The sequence below is a fragment of the Strix aluco genome, chromosome 17 (genome assembly GCF_031877795.1).
Source record: "Strix aluco isolate bStrAlu1 chromosome 17, bStrAlu1.hap1, whole genome shotgun sequence".
Classification (NCBI taxonomy): domain Eukaryota; kingdom Metazoa; phylum Chordata; class Aves; order Strigiformes; family Strigidae; genus Strix; species Strix aluco.
In genome coordinates, this window is record NC_133947.1 from 7858806 (window position 1) to 7878830 (window position 20025).

The 20025-nt window shown below is 40.4% G+C and overlaps 1 protein-coding gene across 2 annotated transcripts in view; it reads right to left on the minus strand.

The window, feature by feature from the left end:
• The window catches only part of TSHZ2 (teashirt zinc finger homeobox 2), a 233501-nt gene continuing 213476 nt past the window's right edge, over positions 1–20025 (minus strand). For both annotated transcript variants that reach the window (XM_074843072.1, XM_074843069.1), the window contains exon 3: positions 1–9434. In XM_074843072.1, the coding sequence (XP_074699173.1) occupies positions 9433–9434 (2 nt within the window). In that variant the 3' untranslated portion in view covers positions 1–9432. The remainder of the gene's footprint in view (positions 9435–20025) is intronic.

Here is a 20025-nt window from a genome sequence, read left to right on the forward strand (position 1 = left end):
TCAAATGTCATTACAGATTTATTAAGCCTGATGTAGAAAGACTTTTAACAGTAACATCTTCAGAAAGCATAAAAAGAGCACTTCTGTTCAGTCTTGTGCTTTGAAAATCTAAATATATTTTTATCATATAAATAATTCTTTTCATGTTTTAAGTGCATCTGTTTTTTTTTTTCCTTTTCAAATTTCCATTTTACAATTGGCCAAAACTGAAGTCTGCATTGACTGAAATGAAGCCATTTGCAAAGCTAATGATGTTGTGAAGCATGTCTATGGTGAACCATATCAGCTAGATTTCAGAAAGGTAGTTCAATGAGTGCAGCATTAAAATGAGGGACAGCCTCCAGCAAAATCATAATTGAACACACCCAAGTCCTTAATGTCTGCAGTTGGGTTTCCTGATGCAAATTACGATAACATTTCAGATGTGAGCAGTCGCTTTCCAATAGCTGCAGTGGAAAAGAGACATTTTATGCCACAAAGGAAAGAATTACCATGTTTAAAAATGTAAATAATATATGTATAGAAACCTTTTTTATGGAAATGAGGCATTCAGGATTATGTGAACAGTTTGGGCTATTTTTTTTCCTTTTAAACACAACAGATAAAGATGTGTGATCTATTATTCAGGGCTTTAATTACAGTTCTAAAACTGCAGTGATTTTATTAAAAAAAAAAATCCCTGGGCATAAAAAGTAATGTTTTCTATGTTAAAGTTGAGGGATTTTTTTTTTTTTTTGTTTACAATGTATTTACCGTGGTAAAATACAGACCAAAAAATCACCGTTAGTAGATTTGAATGCTGCAAAATCATACACAGAAATACATCTTAAATGCACTGGAATACAGTCATCTTCCTGTAAATCAGAAAAGGCCTTAGATAAATAGGTTTGACCTGATTTAAATTTAATGAGATACATAGTCCTGATTGTTAATAATTGGTTTGGGGGAACCCAAAACAATAAAAGCAGTAATCTCCTCTAGTATAAATTATACGAATTTATTTAGCAATCAACCAAAGGAAAAAAAAATCCTATTAACATTATCAATTTGTTTAGTTTAAGTTAGTTATAACAAGCAAATAATTTGAAGCAAAACTGCCAGCGAGGCTTTGAGAAAGGCGGCGAACGCCGGGACGCTGCGTGTCTGCGCTGGAGCTCCAGGGCCACTAGGTGGTATGGTCCCCCCAGCAGAAAGGGGTTTGCCACTGCAAGGCCCATTCATAATCATCAAAACCAAGTGAAACATGGTTTTGATTAAAACAGCCTGTTGGCTCAATAATCTTAGTAATTTTAAAAACATCTTTAATGTGGAAGAAGAACACTGCAATGTCAGAAATGGCCTTGGGGCCCATTATAAACAGCAACAAAATAAATAAGGAGGAGAAATGAGAGGTCATGAAAACAAAATTAAGCTAATGTTTCAAATTTTGACAATTATGAATTGTTCCTCCAAGAAGACATTAAAAAAAAATTCAGGCACTATTAGATAAAATACAAAGAGAATAATTGTACATGTATGAGTTTTCCCATGGGACTAAGCATGCTTTAAAAGCAAAACTTGACTTAGATTTCCCCTCTTCCCCCCGCCCCCCTTTATAGCCAGCAATTGGGCAGGTCTCATGCAAACACAGACTTGCTTCTCAGAGTTCCTCCAAAAACTCATCTCTAATTCCTTTATGAGCCATTAAAAGATGATGACCAAGAAAACAAACAAACAAAAATTACAAGCATATTTTCTATACAAAAAAAAAATCCCCCATCATGGACCAATTTTTGTAGGAAACCGAAACAAGCAAATATAACAAAATCTGTGTTCATAACATGGCAATATAGTTAATATATACAAATATGTACAGTATAAAAATGCATCAAAGGCGCAACTTTTCATCCAAACAAGCTGCAGTGCACAATGAAAAGCAGCTTGGCCCCCCCTCCTTTCTAAGTATACAGGCAATATATTCTATACAGCATGCACTTGTTACAAAATTAGTGCATAAGCACTGAAACATTCTACAGATAAAGTCACCGTGAGTCCTCTCGGAAAGGAGTCCCATTTACGTTGTTAATATAAAAAATGTGTTTAATCTTTCCTTTTTGCGATTTGTAGTATATACATTTTTTTTTTTTAAGAGAAATGAGCTTTTGATTTTTTTTTTTTTATTTTTTAAACAAAATTCTAGACCTAACACCACGGGTCACAGATGTAACCTGAAGATGCTGCCAATAACAAACTTACTACATATCACGAGTGCTGGGGCAGAGCAAACCCATCAAATTTACTATTATGGTCAACTATGCTCTATTATTTAAAATGGGGGTGGATCTCTCATGATTCATGCTGACATATTCAAGATAATAAAACCCAAAACTAATGTACAGAAAAAAAAAACAACAAAGGATTAATAAGTGGTGCCTGAGCACTAGACAAAAGGGCATATTGTACCAGAGACGTATGACAGTGAAGTACCCTGAGCCAAATAAGGACTGTTTAGCTTGTCAGCTTTTGCAACCTGTATTGCACATTCCAGCATTTGCTGCATTATAAAGCCAAAATACTGCATTGTATGTCCTGAAGATATCTGCTGCTTCGCTCGGTGCCAACAGTGCCCAGCTGTTACTTCAACCACAGACTCGTTGCCTGTTTATAAATAGATATACATACACACACACATATACGGTGTGCCAGTGTATGCACCAAAATATGAATGTATACTGGGGGTAGATATCTGTATATAGCTGCATATCTACTTATATACAGATATGTATGTTTTTAATGTTACATGGACCAGTTAGTAAGTGAAAACATTGCCCATATAAATCTTCCACATTTGAGACAATTGCATGGATGTTAAAGTACTGTGAATACATCCTCACCTGGGGCTGATGCCCATGTGGGGATGTGGTTTTCAAGGGAAAGCATTCCTTGCATTTAATGTAGCTGCATTTTTGCAAGATGTTATTTTCATTTTCTTTTTAAAATATTGATCTTTTTTTCCTGCTATCTCGTCTAAGAAGCCTAATGAAAGAATTTGTTGCCTTTACTTAGATCAAAAAAAGGAAAAAAAAAAAAGTTTGCTCAGCTAGATGGTATGAACTCAAGCGGAGATGTACGATCTGCCAGGATTAGTATTTAATCTGTTGTCTCAAACAGGGCTTCTTACAAAGGCCTGAAGACATTTCATGAGCTGAGAGTGATGATGAACTGGAAGTTTGTTACTCTGTAGTTAAGTCCAGTGGTACAGCTATTTCACTTTTAAAAATACTCTCAAAGAAAATATTGTACAGACACTTTGGTACAAGAAACAACAGTGTCGTCTTAAACTTTATCTACTCTTCACATTTTTGCTGGCATAGTTAAAAAAAAATGACCACTAGTGTAGACTGAAGTATACTGGGGTAAAAGTGCTTGCACTGGTATAAAAGTGGTCCAGCAAAGCAAAATAAGCTGTACCAGTATAAAGTGCTTTATAGCGATACAACTGTTTTTACATTAGGACTTTTACCAGCATAGTCACATCAATAACAAAGTTTTGCAATCACTTCCCTGACATAACTATAAAACTTCTGAAGTGCAGACTGTGCCTTAGATTTAATCTGCACGAAGCTAGAGACTGTCTGCTGAAGTTGTTTTCAAAACCATCTAAACATGTTAGGAATCCAAGGTTAGGACCATGAGGACAGTGTTTGAAGCTGTGTAGACAGAGGGTAAATATACTGAATTCAAAGGAGTAGCTCTGGATTTACACCAGAATAAATTAATTCAGAATCTGGCTTCTGTTTTTTAGAAGTTGGTATAAATAAAGCTGAAGACTGAAATGAAACCAGAGGGAGGCAGTTGCAGGGATGATTGGGAACGTGCTGGCGGGATGCGGCACAGCGCGGGGGACGCACACCCTCTCCCCGGGCTTTTACGCTTGGCATGTGTTCATTTGCAAAGGTATGTTGGCTTCTGTTATCACTGTAAACTATTTTTACTTTTTGCATTCTTTCACTTTCCTTCAGGAGATGATGGGAGAACAAAAAATCCTGAATTCTGCATGCGTGCGTGAAGTCAACCACTGCAGGAAATAATTAAGAAAAGACGAAAAAAGAAAACCCAGGAAACATTTCTCTCTGGAATCACTACCTAGTGGCTCATCCAGGGCCATCAACAGAAAGACTTATCTCAGCTTCAGGTGCTGACAAGTCAGGACCTCAGTTTGATGAAATGTGAATTGAAATCTGCCTTTAGAGGCATGTCATTTACTCTTTAGTTACAAGTTTCAAAACGGTACATTTGCTGTGGTCCAATCTGTCACATATAAAAAAAGGCTCAGTTTACACCTACCAATGTCCAGATCAAACTCTTCAGCACCATTACTGAAAAGTTCTTAGTTTTAATGAAATTCAGTAACCTCTTGCCGATCATTTGCAACCAAGAACAGAGGTTTGGCAAAAAGGAAAGTTGCAATCTGTGGGATAAGTTGTGAGGGGGAGCAGGAAAACCAGGCCAGCAAGACCACAGTGTTGTTAACCCTGTTGTGACTTTGAAACCCAAAGAGAAGCTGCTCTGATGTCTCCTCTTGGGTGGCCAGTAAACAGGAATTACAACTCTATGTAGCTCCTAAACACAGCTTCTTGGGAGCAAAAATAATATGTCAGGTTGCACTGTAAGAAGATGGGGACATACCAGTAGCACTTTTTCAGAATATATAGAGGTTATATCAGGGCTCTTGCTTGGGGACAGATGGCCTTTAAAGCCTGCTGTAATTGCAACATATTGATCTGGAATCTGTGATCAATACTGTCTTTATAGAGAGAATTTTAAATATAAATTGCATCGTATATCTGTTTGCGAAGACAAAAGTCCTATGTGACGGAGATCCACCTCCACTTAGCCCAGGCGCTTTCTCCAGCCTGAGAGTTACGAGGCAAGCGGAGAGGGGATGGGGATGGTGGCCTCAGCCCAGCCTGGCCCCGGGTGCCGAGAAGAGTCATTTCTTCACTGGGAGGAAATCTCTGCCAAAAATTAGGTTGCCGTCTTTCATTCCCTTGTGTTTTCCCAACAGGTTGGATTTCAAAATAATATTCACAGCAGGATCAAAGCGAGGGCTGACCTGAACTGCTGTGCTTGAACCAGAGCAGCACCTTCATGGCAGGATCAGGCCATTAGCAATTAGCAGGGGGCAATGCTGTAGAAAGCAAATGTCCCCTAGGTAGCTCTCACCCATAGCCTGCCCCAGCACGGACACAGCCCGGTGGGAATACCCCCTTCTATTTTAGAAACTGAACTGTGGGTATAAATTAGTCAATAAATATGGCACTTTATCAAAACATGATTAAGGAAAGAAAAAAGACCAAAAATTAGGGAAACAATCCTTGCCATCTGAACATGTGAGAGTTGTCTCAACAGCCTATAAAATTGGCTTGGAAGGCTTCAACCCCTATTGTGTTAATATATAATTATTGATTTTTAAAATGACTTCTTATATCCTCCATGATCTCTAAAAAAGCTAGGGAGGTCAGTCTTGTAAATACTTTTACAAGTAGGTAATAAAACCCATGATAAGTTGCATTGACAAGTAATTACTGGGCAGGTTTGTTAGCAGATTCTCAAAGATTTTTTTTAAACCAACAATTATTATTGTACTAATGACAGCCATTTTTAAAGTTAAGTGTCCTTCTCCCTCTCAGCTTAAATAATAAGAGCCTGGAAAAAACACCTGAGACTGATCCACTGAAATTTTTATATATTAGGCTCCAAAGAGATGTTAATTACCTCTCCCTCTTTTAAAACAGAACATTTTTTTTAAGGTGATATGGCTTATTTTGACATGGATGGTGGCGGGAAGGGAGCTATGGTTTCTGAATAAATCTCTCAAAGCAGTGTGTAAGGGTAACAATTCTTACTGCTTTATTGCAGTGCAAGAGCATAAACAGCTTGGCTATGTGGTGTATCAATATGCCACTTGTTAATAAGCAAGGACGTGAATCATAAATATTCGGCTGTTTGATCACCAGGCTTTTAATTAATGTTTTGATGATCTCCAATAAGAATAAAAGTCAGAACGATAGATATTGAGTAGATACGACAGAGAAAAGATGCAATGATTTTCTGTGTTACCTGATTTATATGACAGATAAACTATCAACTCATCCAGTTTTGTACAGAGAAAGAGAGAGGAGAGAGGTACATTTGCTTTTTTTATATCATATTGTAAAAAAAAAAAAAAACAAACCACTTAATTCAAATGTGTACCTAAAATGTTCCCAGAGGACAGCGATGCAGGCAAAATAATCAAGGTTTAGCACTGTGTAATAAAGGTTTGTGGCCAGATTTTAAATGAAGTAGCTGTTCCTGCGTTTGCCTGTGCCGGAGCGAAGCCTCCTGAGCAAAAAACGCTGCTGGGCTGGAGACCTCCCTCGGAGTTTTTGGGCCCTCCCCAAAACCTTGAGAGAGGTTTTCAGCTCTGGGGTCCCAGGTGCCAGCACAGCTGGGGCCAGGGCAGCCGATGGTATGACCATGTTTCCTATCATCACCACCTATCACCTCACTGCTCACCAGCTATGGGGCACCAGGAAAGCCTCTCTTCTGCCAAAATTGAGCAGTGGTACCCTGCAGAGCCCCAGCCCTGGATGTTGCGGGCTGACCGGGGCCGTAGGGCCACCCTCCTGTGGGAAGAGGATCCTTGCTCCTAGCAGCAGCTGTGACAGCATCTGCACTGCTCAGCCACAGACGCAAGCAGCAAAACATACTGCACGGAGGGTTTCTACCAAAGCAGATGGCAAAAGGCGACAGGGTGCAGAATCGGGGTTGTCTGAAGTTGGTGGGAACTTCACCTGTTGGATGCTGCAAAAAGCCAAATATTTTTTCTAGAGCATCCAAAAGCTTGAGGAAATGAGCGGGGCTGGAGATATACATGCAGTTTCTCCCAGGTGGCATTTTACCGTGGCACTCGGTGCCTTTGGGTCCGTGCTGCAGGACCCACCTCGTGCAACTTCACTTAATAACTCTGAACGGGCTGCACAATTTAACAGCTTCTGAGGAGCTCGATGCTAATGCATTGATTTTGCTTTAATAGAATTTTGTTGTCAATGGCCGGTGCTCAGCACGGTGCAGGCTTCAATCTTAACCCATCTGAAGGCTCTGCTCGTTTCCAGTTGAGCTCCGTTCATTTCCAGTTGAATAGGTTAAGCAAAGACAGACCTCACTGTTCTCAATTCACTTTATGATCCTCCCATCATAAAAAATAATATCAGCACCTTGCTTTTCATGTCAGAACTACATTTGAGCTGCTATTCCCTATGCCCATGAGTAAATCCCATAAAAGCCGCCCCGTTGTACTGTCGCTATTTTTCCTTGTGGATGATTGATTGATGGATGAGTGCTGACACTTCAATGAAGCTATTTCGACTGCCATCTCAATCCGATGATGTGAGGGGTATATTTTCTGTCCATGCCTCATTACTTCAGAATGACATTCCTGGAACTTCATTTACTTTTTCCCTCCTTCCCTCAAGCGCCATATTTTTTCCCATCTAGGTTATGCATGCCATAAAAAAAGCAATTTGCTATTATATGTGGCATAAGGGCAACACTTTCCCTAGGAGGTAAATAAGAAGGGCCTTTTTTTCTCCTCCATGTTGAGTTTAGGGATCATGTTAAAATTTCCCAAACAGTGCCAAAACAAGCCCTTCTGCACAAGCCACAGGGAACGCAGTAAACATATTTAGTCTGATTTTGTGAATGCTGCACTTCAGTTATATCCTTGAATGTCTAAACCAAAATAATACTAAAAGACACCCCAAAGCCCCCTCTTATTTGAGAAAGATCCTCTTCTCAACTTGTGCCTAGTATACTTTGAATATTTCATTTGCAACGGAGTAGCGATTTACAACTTGATCCAGACTTATTTTTCCTTTGAGAATAAGGGAAGTTCATCATTAAATGCAGAGATGGATTTGTCTACTGGAGGTTGGTTTTGCTGCGAGGAAATGCTCAGCGAGAGTAAACAGGGCTGTGCCTGATTGTCCAAGCAGTGCACTAGGTAACGTGAGACTTGTGACATTAGCATATCCTGGAAGATTTTGTGAGTTGACTCGGGACCCGATTTTAATCTGTGTAATACAGTATTCCCGTTAATAATAATGTATAATTAAGACATCCGTTAAAAATCCATAACGTTAATTTAATGGAGAAAATCTAATACAGTTCTATTGGAATTTTTACGTTAAATTAACTTTAACGGGCTTTTAATGGATGTCTTAATTAGATCTCATTATTAACGTGAATATTCCACAAATTAAAATTGGGACCTTAAAGTTTTAATGAAAAAAGTTACAAGCACAAATTTGAAATTGCCCTCTTTGTAGCCCCCTTCTCCCCAGGTCTCGGTTGACTTGAAGACAGCTGTGCTTGCCAGCCTGTCCGTGTCGGCAGGACGAGCCCGGCTGGACAGAGAGCGCGAAAACCAGATTCTGATCTCATTTACGGTGGCATAAATCCAGTGTAACTCCATTGACTACAACAGAGAGCTTTAGATTTACACTCACCTAACTGAGAAAGGAATTCTACTTTTATTCTTTTATATCTATATATAGATATTTATATAGCGATATTTATATATAGATATACCTATATTTATATAATGTTCAATAATCTAACAATAGTACTTTCGTTTAAAAATCACTCCATCGCATATGTCTCGCCATAAACCGTAATGGAGATTTAAATATATATATATATCTAAGGAATAAAACAAACTGAAAATAATCCATTTTAAACAAATCTTTGGCAGCAACATGGTTAAGCATAACTATTTGAACAACTTGCACAGAAGATTAACATTGTTCAGAGGTTTTTTGGCTCAGAATCTGTTTTAACTTAATAATTCTTGTACTTACTGTGATGTATTGATCCCTAGTGCAATGACTGGATTGGGCAACCCAGGTGCAACAGTAATAGCTGCACAGAATAGAAACATTTCCTTTAGACAAACTATCCCAAAGGGGTTATAAATAGGAAATGGACATTACCATGAAAAGTAAAGCTTCCAATGTGACTGCATCTTGTGTATCACACTTGGACATTAAACTATGAAGAATTTTTTTTTCCTGTCAAGTGTTACAAATTGATGAAATAAGTACATCAATGTTCTCAGTCATTATCTTACTTCAGTGGCACTTTGTTTTAGTGACAGCAAAAAGGGACAGTGGAGACCAGACAGCCCCAGTGCAGTTTATCAATGAAAATCTAATATCGTCCATAAGCAGGGGAGTGGAAATCAATACTTCATTACCAAATTGTTAGTGAGGATGAAGAAGAATAGCGGGAGGTTTTTTGGCAGTCTTCTCGGTCCGGGTTGTTGTGAGTTCAATGTCAGGATCAGAGTGACACGCAGGGGCGAGCTGGGTGCAGGAAGCCTGGGCTGGAGAGCTGGAACTAAGGCATTCGTCCTGCAAGCAGAGTAATAACAACTATTGTTACCACGTTTCTAATCATGATTCCAGAGTTTATTGAATATGTACTTCTATCTATAGAAATATCTGGAAATGACTCAGCTTTTCTTTACTTTGTCCACCCATAGGCTCACCAAAAGCAAGGACACAAAAGTGTGAATAAAACCCCCCAGATCCTTATGTCTGTAACGATGCAGGAATTGGCAAACTCCAACTGATGCTGCTGCTCTGCCTGGTCCACTGAGTGTGTTACTCTGCCTCTCTGCTTTTCCCTCATGTTGCTTAAACCTGGACAATATAATAAGCTTCTTTCGACTACCAGCCAGGAATATACTCTAAAATCCTCATGGTGAGTTGGGCATCTTGGTACCCACATTGCTGTGTTATTTATGGTTGTTTTGGCACCTCCTCAGCATTAAAAGCCGCTGTTCTTCCAATGGACCTTTTCCATTCTGCAACAACTAAAAGTGCTAAGTGACTCAAGTTGTGAAATTACTTCTACATAGAGACAGAAGGTGCTTGTTTTATTTAATTTCAAGATGTGGGTTTAAAAGTTCAGCCCGAAGTTGAGTCCTGTTTTGCTTATAACCTGGGAGAAAGATACTGAGAAAAGCAGTAGAAAAAAACAACTGGAAAAATAGGGTGAGAAATGAGGCAGGCAATAAGTAGAGTGAAAGTCAATCTGGAGAGAGCACAGAGAAAATAAGACCAGCAGCGGCAAAGAGAAATATGTTACTGAAAAATATATTATCTGTTCAAGGCCACAGCCATTTCAGCAAACACAACTCAAATCCTGTGGTGTGTTCCCTGTGTTCTGGCTAAATCAACTGGAAATTCAGTAGTAGCTTTATTTGAAGTAAAATAAACTAAGCTTTTCAAAAAATTCCATATGAAAACAAAAAAGTCCATTGACTTCATGCTATTTAGTTTATAATTTGGTTTGTTTTACGATATCTTCACCTTTCCAGTTTTCACAGTGATGCTTAGTTTTGCATTGGCAACCCAAACCTGCTATGGAGAAATTGTTGGAAGGGAAGAGGAGGTTTTGGCAGCTGAATGTAGGGACTTTTGGCAACTGAGGAGGCACAGAAATCAGTTTGAAATTGTGGTGAATACCTTAGATTGTTATTCCCACTTAAAAGATATTAAAAGCAATCCATGTTGACACTTTAAAATGTTGTCTTTAGGTTTCAGAGGTAACTCTCCAGAGCAATTCACACTTTGCAAAGCTATTATTCTTCACTGCAAAAGACAAAGCTGTGTCAGTTTACACCTTGTTCAAATTTTAAAGAAATCCAGAAGCCGCCTTTACTATTGTAAGGCCTAGAGCTGAAATACAGTAATACCACGAGCTGGCTCTGCTTCTGCGGCCAAGTTCTAAGCTGCAGAATCACCCTCTGCAAACGGCCCAAGTGCAGACTGCGGAGATGGCACAGGCATTTCACTTTACTTTTCTCAGTAGATTTTTGCAGCCCTCACTAGGATGTAAAGCTACCTGTGGCATGCCACGTAAGTCCTGCCTTGGATCATATCAAACTCTGTAGCAGCTCTGACATGCAGAGCATCTACCTAACTCATAGGTACAGGACACAGATGCTGTGGGCTGGTCCCGCATAGGCCAACATGAGGGGCAGTGGTGAAACGTCTGAGTGCAGGAGCAATAACTCTTGATTAATTCAAGTCTGCCTTTGGAATGCCATTAGGACAATTAAGCAGCATGTAGTATTACTGAAAGTGCTAAATCTGGGAAGGAGTCTTGGTTTGAAGCAAAGTAACCGCAGAGTACTGGTTCCCTGCCAGTGGGAAATATTTATCAAGGGCTTGGATAGGAAAACTGAAAAGCCAAACTCCTGACTCCTTTTCTTTTTGATTCATTGTGAGAAAGGTCCTTAGACTTTTGTATTAGATCAGCTGTAAAATCAGCTTAGTAATATTCCTGGTTGCTCCCACATCACAAGGGGAGCACGCACAGAGCAACATTAAGGACACTGTTAACCCTTGGCAGAGCTCTTTAGAGGCACGTCAGTCAGGGTGTAGGTCCACAAGGAATTCTTCTGGCAACAAACCTGCTTCAGAAGCTCTCTCCCCTTCCTGTCATTTCCACCCCATGGTATGATACAATCCTCACTGTGTCCCTGCAACCACCTGTGGGTCTGCACCACCCCAGCTGAAAACTGGATCCTTCCCTGATGTGTCTCACAAGGGGCCACACAAGCACTTCCAGCAGGACTCCCCAGTGCAGGGCTGGGACTGCACAGCTGATGGGGAAGGGTTGAAACCTCTTCAACTGGTTTTGCTGCTGGAGGAAAGATAAGATGGAACAAGACATCTGGGAGCTGGAGGGGATTCTCTGCACTGCTGTGTGTATGCAGGCAGTTTTGGTTTAGCACTGCTATAAAAGCCATTTGTGACAATTGTATAAACTTTTGAGGCTAAGTGTCCATATACTTGACTAATGGTTACATCCATGCATGACTAAAATCAATTGGGACTTGGCATTGATTTCAATAGGATAAGTACTTCACCCCTAGGTCTTTTGGCCAACCAAAGTCTCTATCCTTGGGTTGTTGTTTTTTTTTTTTTTTTTGCATTGATATCCCTGCAGGCTGGGACAGGACTTTGGGAAATTAATTAGTGTAAGCCCTGATCAATAAGGGTCATAGTTTATGTATTGCATTATCAAGTCTCTAAGAGATTCAGGGAGTATGTGGAGAGCTTGTCACACACACTCTAGGGCATAGCAGCTTGGATGTTCAAACAGCATTTGATGGGCAAAGTTGGTTGCTTCCTTGGCTTTTGTTAAAATATAGTTCAACCTGTACCATAAAGAAAAATCTATCATCTAAGTTACATTATGAAAATGCAGTTGAGGGTGTTCATTATGATGATGTCTTGTACAGCAGATGCGAAATATCAGTTGTAGATACTGAAGCTTTGCTTTTATTTAACATTAATTATCAAGCCATCAACAGATGTAAAAAGTTGTATCTATTTTATTGCAGACATGTCAGGACTCAGGATTCCTTCTAACGATCACCTCCCCACTCCTTGTCCACGGCACAGCTTCCCTCTCCTCATTCAAATCTTGCTGTAAAAATGCAGCTGTGAAACCTTTGAAATAGAAACTCTCAAACATGTCTGCAGTCTGAGACAACTGTAGACTGTATGTCAACAGCTAATTGCACGTGTGTCCGGCCTCCGCAGGCTGGCACCCGCGCTGCTCAGCTGCGCTCCCGAGCCCCCGCATGGCTCCTGGCTCACGAGAGCAGTGGTGAGCTCGCTCTTTCTTTCACACACACGTGCACACACATGCCAAATCCCATGCTTTCATTTACTCTCTCTAGTCTCCTTTCCCTCTTTTCTCTGTGACCAAAAGCCACTCTAACTGAATGCCGTAGCTTCCTGGGGGGTAGGACATGGGCTGTCCATGCATGGGGTGGTTTTCAAGTCCTTCGCTCAGGGATTGCTGTAACTGTTTGCTTTTCAGATTGTGCAGGAGAACACCAACCACTCCAGTGGCATGGTCCAAGGTGTGATGGTACTCTAGAGCCAGGCAGATCACAGCAGGTTCATGTGTTCATAATTTTTTTTTTTTTGTATTTCCAGATCTTTGCTAATATAATTTTATCATCTTCTATTAGTGTAATGGGATAATAAAAATGACAATATGTATCTGTGATCCACCCACCAAAGTCCGTGGGAGCCTATGGATCAAACCTTTCCATGCTGCAGCTGTACCTATAGTAATAAATTGCAGGACTCTCATAGGGCCAAATAGGAAGATACAGACAGTCCCTTTGTGGTTACCAAATATGTTATCTCTAGATGTAATTTTTGACCTACTTTTGCTAGGTTTTTACAGCAGCAGAAAATCTGTTCCTTAAAGAATCATGCTCATGTGCATAATACCTAGATAGGGAGAAAAAGCAAATCTGGATATATTTTATTTCATTTAGGACTCCTCTCACCATGAATTACAATATTACAGACTCTAAATGCCTTCTCGTTACCCATAATTATAACTAAAATTATATCAATCTAAACAGTAACTACTCAAATGATTCATCCTGATTGTAAGGAGCATGCTCTCTTAAGTTATGCCTGCCCATCCATTTTAAAGCCTTGCGGCAGGAATAGCTTTCCAGAAGGTCATTTAACAGCACATTAAATAAATAAATAGAGCATATTTGTTTCAGAAAACACACTCTAGTAGGGTGGGAAAACATTTTGGGAGAGGTACGAATAACTCTTGTGAAAACTAATACTTTCAGCTTTTTTTCGTTCTTGCTGAGGGTGCAGCACCCACCCAAACGCATGCAGAGGCGCCACATGATGCCAGGAGGAAAAGATTTTGAATGCTCCCCTGCTGAAGGTGTGCCCAGAAGCTGCGCTGTGCACTGCACAGAAGTCACAGTCGGCTGCTGCCCAGCAGTAGAGTGTGGGGAGAGGATGACACACCAGCAAAACCCACCGTGGGCCCCAGCAGGTCCCTGAGCCCCTCCTGATCCTGTAGAAGGCACCAGAATTCATGTATTCAGTCTGTGCTGTCAGCCACGTGGAGAGGGGAGTGTGGAAAAAGGTCTTCGTTATTGTAAAAGTAAAACATATTTCTGTCCTGTGATCTAAGCTTATGAGAATGTGGGACAAGATAATGGGAAATAAATATGGGCTCTAGCTCAGATGTTCCTGGGGTGTGTCTGCTTAAATACAAAATTGTCTGACTGCGGTAACACCCAGGTGGAGGAATTTAGAGACCTCATTGCCTGGGATGATGGAAACTACATTTAATAAAAACTTGAAGTCATTAAGTTGCATTTATCTCAGAAAACTATTTGTTGAAGATACTTTGTTAAGAGGCTAAAGCCAAGGCCAGATAAAAGACCTCTGGATTTCAGCAGTAAGATCATCAGAGCACATATCTGCAGCTGGTGCAGAACACCTTCTCTGTAGGAGGTCAATGAAGTTATGCTGATTTACCTCAGCTGGCCTGGCCCAACAGTTTTGCAATATAAAAGAAGAATCTGCTTGAAATCTGCCAAAATAACCCTAAAACCTTTCACTTTGAGTTTCTTGTTTTCAGAAACTTCTGATATCTGTATATATAGTTTTGTATGACAGATTTTTTTTAGCTGTGACCCTGGTTGAGCAAAACTCTTAAGCATATGCCTATTCGTATTATGCACAGTGCAGTGAACACAGTAATCCATCTCTGCTAGGAATTGTGGACTAATGGCACCAAACACCATGGCTGGTCAGCAACACTGACATTTTAGGGGCATTCTTGTACCAATCATGCCACCTGAGACCTAAGAGAGAGATGCAAAAATTCTTCTGCAAATATATTTTTATATGTAAGTACATATATGTATTTCTAGACAAAAAGCAGCCCAAAAGTGAAGCGCCCTGCTCACTAGGGTTACTAGGCATCCCTGAACAAATACAGTTAGATCCTCCAAATCCACCTGAACAACCTGGCTTGTGAAAATGCTGACATCTGTTAGCCTGAGCAGCTCCCCAGAGGGCAGGCAGTTTCTTCTGCAAATGACTAGAAAAGGATCCAGGAGTATTTTAAAAGCAAGAACGATGAGGCACATCCCCAAAAGACAGAGGCAAATGAAAGATGCAGTAAGGGTGGAGGTGAGCGCAGCTGGCTGAAGCTGCCCCATTCCTCTGGCCGCGTGTGACCGCTCCAGCGCCGACTGTATGGTGCTGTAGGTCAGGGTCAGGGGGATATTTAGCCTGAGGAGAATCAACAAGAATAAATTTTTTTCCTGATAGTTTGGGCAATCAAGACCTTTGCATGGGTCCAGGCAGCTACGGCAGCAATGCCGGGTGTAGGGATGATGCAGGAGGGACAACCAGCGCTGCTGCCAGCAGCAGTGCACGCTCAGCCTGTCCTTGCTTCCCTCAGAGGAACCTGGGAGAGGAAGGGAAGAGAGTGAGCTGGGTAGTTTTGCTCAACCAGGGTCATAGTTAAAACCCCGTGTCCACCCCCAAAGATCTGGTGTGCTTGGCTTTAGGCAAATCATTTCACTTCCCTGCACGCCTCAGCTGTTTTGCTGGTAGGTGGAGGCAGACAAAAAATTGGGGGCTGCAGCTCCCTGTGTCTTCAGAGAGATGCGATGAAATCCTGGGCTGGTGGAGAGAGTGGGATTTCTGCCGCTTGTGTTGAGAGAGGCCAAGATTTCACCCCTGATCTCAGCTTGGGCCTCAAGGTGACACAGGATACACACACGCTCAGTAAAAAGAAGAGCACACATGATATCCAACAGGCACAAAGAAGTATTCTGACACTTAACTGGTCCCTGCTAATCCCTTCTGCACACAGACAAAGCCCAGTACAGGGGTATCTGGAAGGATCACAAGCTTGTAAAGAAAAAAAAGAGAGAACATTTAATTTTTGGTTTTTCCTATAAATAAAGTATAGTCATCAAATCACAATGCATTTGAGAGCACATGTTATTGACAGCCTATTCTTGGAGAAAAAAAAAGTGGAGTTTTTGGCAAAGTTTCTCTATTTGCTAAAGATTAAATTGTTCATTGTACAGGGCACCATCTGCCCTTGGAGAGAGATTTAGTTGATGGCAGCTGCAACCAAAGTGTGGAAGATATAGCTGAATTTCTGGTTTCTTTTCAACTAGCAACTGTCATTACAGGTCACATGCAAACTGTGTCATTTTCTGTGACAAGCAGGTTCTGTAGATTTGGGTGCTTGCTACATTTTAAAATGCCACCTGTATGGATCCCAGAAGAGAAATAGCTTTTGTAACACACCTTGAGAGAAGTGAATTTAGATCAGATAAGACAAAGCAATTATGATTCAACCATCTGGATGCTAGTGGTGGGTTCAAGACTCAGGTTTACATGTATGGAGGTCAGGGTGTACTGGTGGGTCACTTAAAGCTAGATTTCCTAAATTAATCCAGGTGCTTAAAAAGGCCAAATTATCATCTGCAAGTATTTACTCAACTGTTGTGTAATTCCTCAGTTGCCTCCTTGTTTCTCTTGTGGTGTAATTCCCGGATAGCTTAAACCCCACATTTTTTCGATTCTGAAGAGAATTTCTTAATCATCAAACGAGAGGCTATTGCAGGTGGATTTTCTCCCAACCCCACTTATTGAGCTATGACATTAAAATGTCTAGATCCACTGTGAGACAGTAATGACTACTTGAGAGTGGGGAGATGCTGATCCTATCTCTGCATTCAGAGCTATATTGATATTACACAAAACTTGCCACTGGCTAAAGCAAACACCTCCAGGAAGGAATTTGTACCTCTTTCCCCTCTCCTGAACACCATAACTCTTCTGCAGGAGAATTATGTTCCCTTTCTCCACTGAGCAAAACAGGAAGGGAGAAGTTAAGAGCACACTGGTAGATTTTATTAGGACTAAGAAACAAAGCAAAACAAAAAAGGAAACCCAAACCTCTTTCCTTTCATCCCTGCCTTGCTATGAAAGTGCCTTCATATATCCAGGCTTGCTGACAATATTTCAGGATGGTACATCACACACCGTCTCCTCTGGAACAGCAGACATTGTCAGTGCTGGGAGACAACTACTCTCTGGATTGTACTTCACAAAGATTCTGTATAAAGCATTTCTATAGAAAAAAGATTTTTTAAATTTGTGAGTCTCTTAGCCTTTCAGACAAGGATGAGTTCTTGTTAATTTTCTTCTGATGATTTCCACATTTTCTGCAAGAAAAACAACAGCTACTATTGCCTTAAGACAGACTGAACTAGTTGTAACATGCCTAGTTTTTTTTTTTCATGTGAAAGAATTTGCAGGACAAATTTGTTCTCAAGTTTATTCTGTTCAGTTTAACTTTTTGGTCTTCTATACATTTTGTTATGGTAGAATGGGATCACGGTCTGAAACAGAAACTGCTACTGTTGGTAAATTGTTAACAAATCTGGTGTGATTAAATCTACGGTTTTGGATAATAAGATTTTTTTTTTTAATGGGTAGAGTCTTTGTCTTTCCAGCAAAATACTGTTCATTTCAGGTGTCAGCCTATCTTTCTGACTGCTCAGTGATGTGCCCAGACCATCCAAGCCATACCTCCTTGGGAAGGCTCACACTTCCATCTCTCTTTGCTGCAGAACGGAACCACACTCAAACTTTGCCTTTACTTAGGTGGATGTACCTGCTTCCGTCCATGATTTGACATAGCTCAGGTACTTTCAGGATTATGGCCTTTAAAGGGACACCCAGAAAAATGCTTAAAATCCAAGACTATGACTGGGTTACTTTTTACAGAAATCATTAACTGGTAGGAGAGGAGGGCTGCTTATGTGAATTAGTGTGCAATATGTTGGTTTCTTCTTTCTTTGTGAGGAAGCGCTTAAAACACAAATTCCCACCTTAAAAACCAAACCAGCGCACTCAGTGCGAGCTACAAGTAAATCACCTACTCTGTGGTGCCAGTACTGCACATGCTCTTCTGCTGCTGATTTATCTACAAAATATATCACATGCCAGTTACTTGAATTAGGATCATGGGGAGAAGGGAATCATTAGAGAGTAGAAGAAACTCTAACGCATAAAGAAAACTTATCCGTTTGTCTCCTCCACGATGCCTGTTTTATTTCCTCTTCATGCACTGACAGTACTGACGAGGCAACGGATGCTGTAATCCTAAGCAATTGCTTTTGGGGGTAGCATCATTAGCGTTGCAAATATTTGATACAGCAATAGCTTTGAATTTCCAGGCAGGCCCTTTTTCCTGGTCATTGCAATGTGTTTAGCGGTGCTGGTAGGTGAACAGCACAACCTGGAGCAGGTATTTCACTCCTGGTGCTCTTTCCTTTGCTATCAGAGTGCCTTGAAAAGCCAGGTAAATTAGACTTGGAGAAAGGGACACTGCATCTTTGAGTAATGAGGCTGGGAAACAGGGAACACATTTTCCACTAGCTCATGTCTCACTGTATGGCATTCCGATTTCGTGACACTTCATAATAAATCATTGCTTATCACTCACATGGGAACATAACATGGTTCAAGTTAAGATTCGTTAGTGATTGTAAAGAAGAAACATGAATTGCTCTATATCAGGGCTTTTTGATCATCTTTCTGTCCACTGCAGGCATTTTTTTAATCGTAATATTTACAGTAACTGTTGTTTAAAGCATAAATAAAAAGGAAAAGAAAGAGCAGAAAATATGAATAATGAAAATAAATTTATTTGTCTTATTTATGTGTTTATGTAAACATTTGGCAATTGCTTTGCACAGCATCTTGTATTCAGTGTCACAGACTGCTGCACCAATATAAGTTTCTAAAGCTGGGATTTTAAATATATGTATGTACGTGAGTGTATAAAAAAAACTAAATGCCAATACATTCATTCTGGAGGAGAAGGTTCTAGCAAGCACATCTAGAGCCAATTTGCTTTAGTATGTCTACCGCAGGGAGAAGAGAGCCTGACCCTGTCCTGCAGTGCTGTTCCCCCTGGACCAGCAGCACAACGGGAGTGGAAAGCCAGTGGCATCAGCCTGGAGATGAGGGAGAGGCTGAACCAGCTGTAACCAGGGTGAACCTGGGCTGGTCCCTGTCAGCCTGTTGTCTGTGTCCAGGAGTTCACCAAATGCTGTAGGAAACAGGGCTCTGTGTTCAGCATGAGGGATATCCAAGAGGTGGGACAGCCTTCCTTCAGCCCCTGTCCCTGCAGCAAGCTCAGGAATGGCAAAACGTGAGCTTGAATAGGACAGGCGCTGTGGATGTATTTGGCTAGATATCCAGGCAGTTCCCTGCCTCCTCTGACCTTCAGGAGATGGATTTTTTCTGTGTGCTGTAGTTCACAACTTTTTCATCAGTAGTTTAAGGAGAGGGGTGAAAAGCTTACAGGTTTACAGATGACATCAGTGGTGCTTTAGGGGAACAGTAAGCTTATTATAAAAAGACCTACAAGCAGCAAATGGGAGCTTCCTAGAGTAAAGAATTATAACAAATATGCAGAAATTTTTCACCAAAAAGAAAAAATATCTATCCCTTCACTTGTGTTACAAATAGTTTTACTCTAATTTGTTTTCTTTACCTTTTGGGTTTGATTGTGGGAAGTACCTAAAACTTTGGGATAACCCGAGAGAAATCAGATAAGGTAAATATTTTCTGCAACTATGGCTTTGATTATTCCCCCTTCAGTAATTTGCTATTTACTGTATTAATCAACTATATAATGTGTCATTTCTGCTGCTCCCTGGCTGAATAATTTCCAAAACTACAAACAGCTTTCGAGATAGTTGCCAGACAGGCGCAAATTAATACTTTCAGAAATTCTTCCTAGAAATATTCCCATGAACAGAAGTTTTCGCACCCTCTATTTGTGTAAAGGAAATAGAGTTGGGTTAAAAAAAATGCCAAATTATTATTTTAGACAACCTCTTGCATGTATTTTTTCTGGTTTTATTCCAGTTGAATATTGAGCTTTTCTAAAAAATATAAAATAAGTTAATTTTTACCTTTGCTAGAATAAGTAGCCTTGTGAGACAAGACAGCAATGGAAGTATGTAGTTAACTCTTTGCAGGATTAGTGGCTTAATTTAGTATATACAAAAAGGATAGACCTGATCTGCTTTTACTGAGG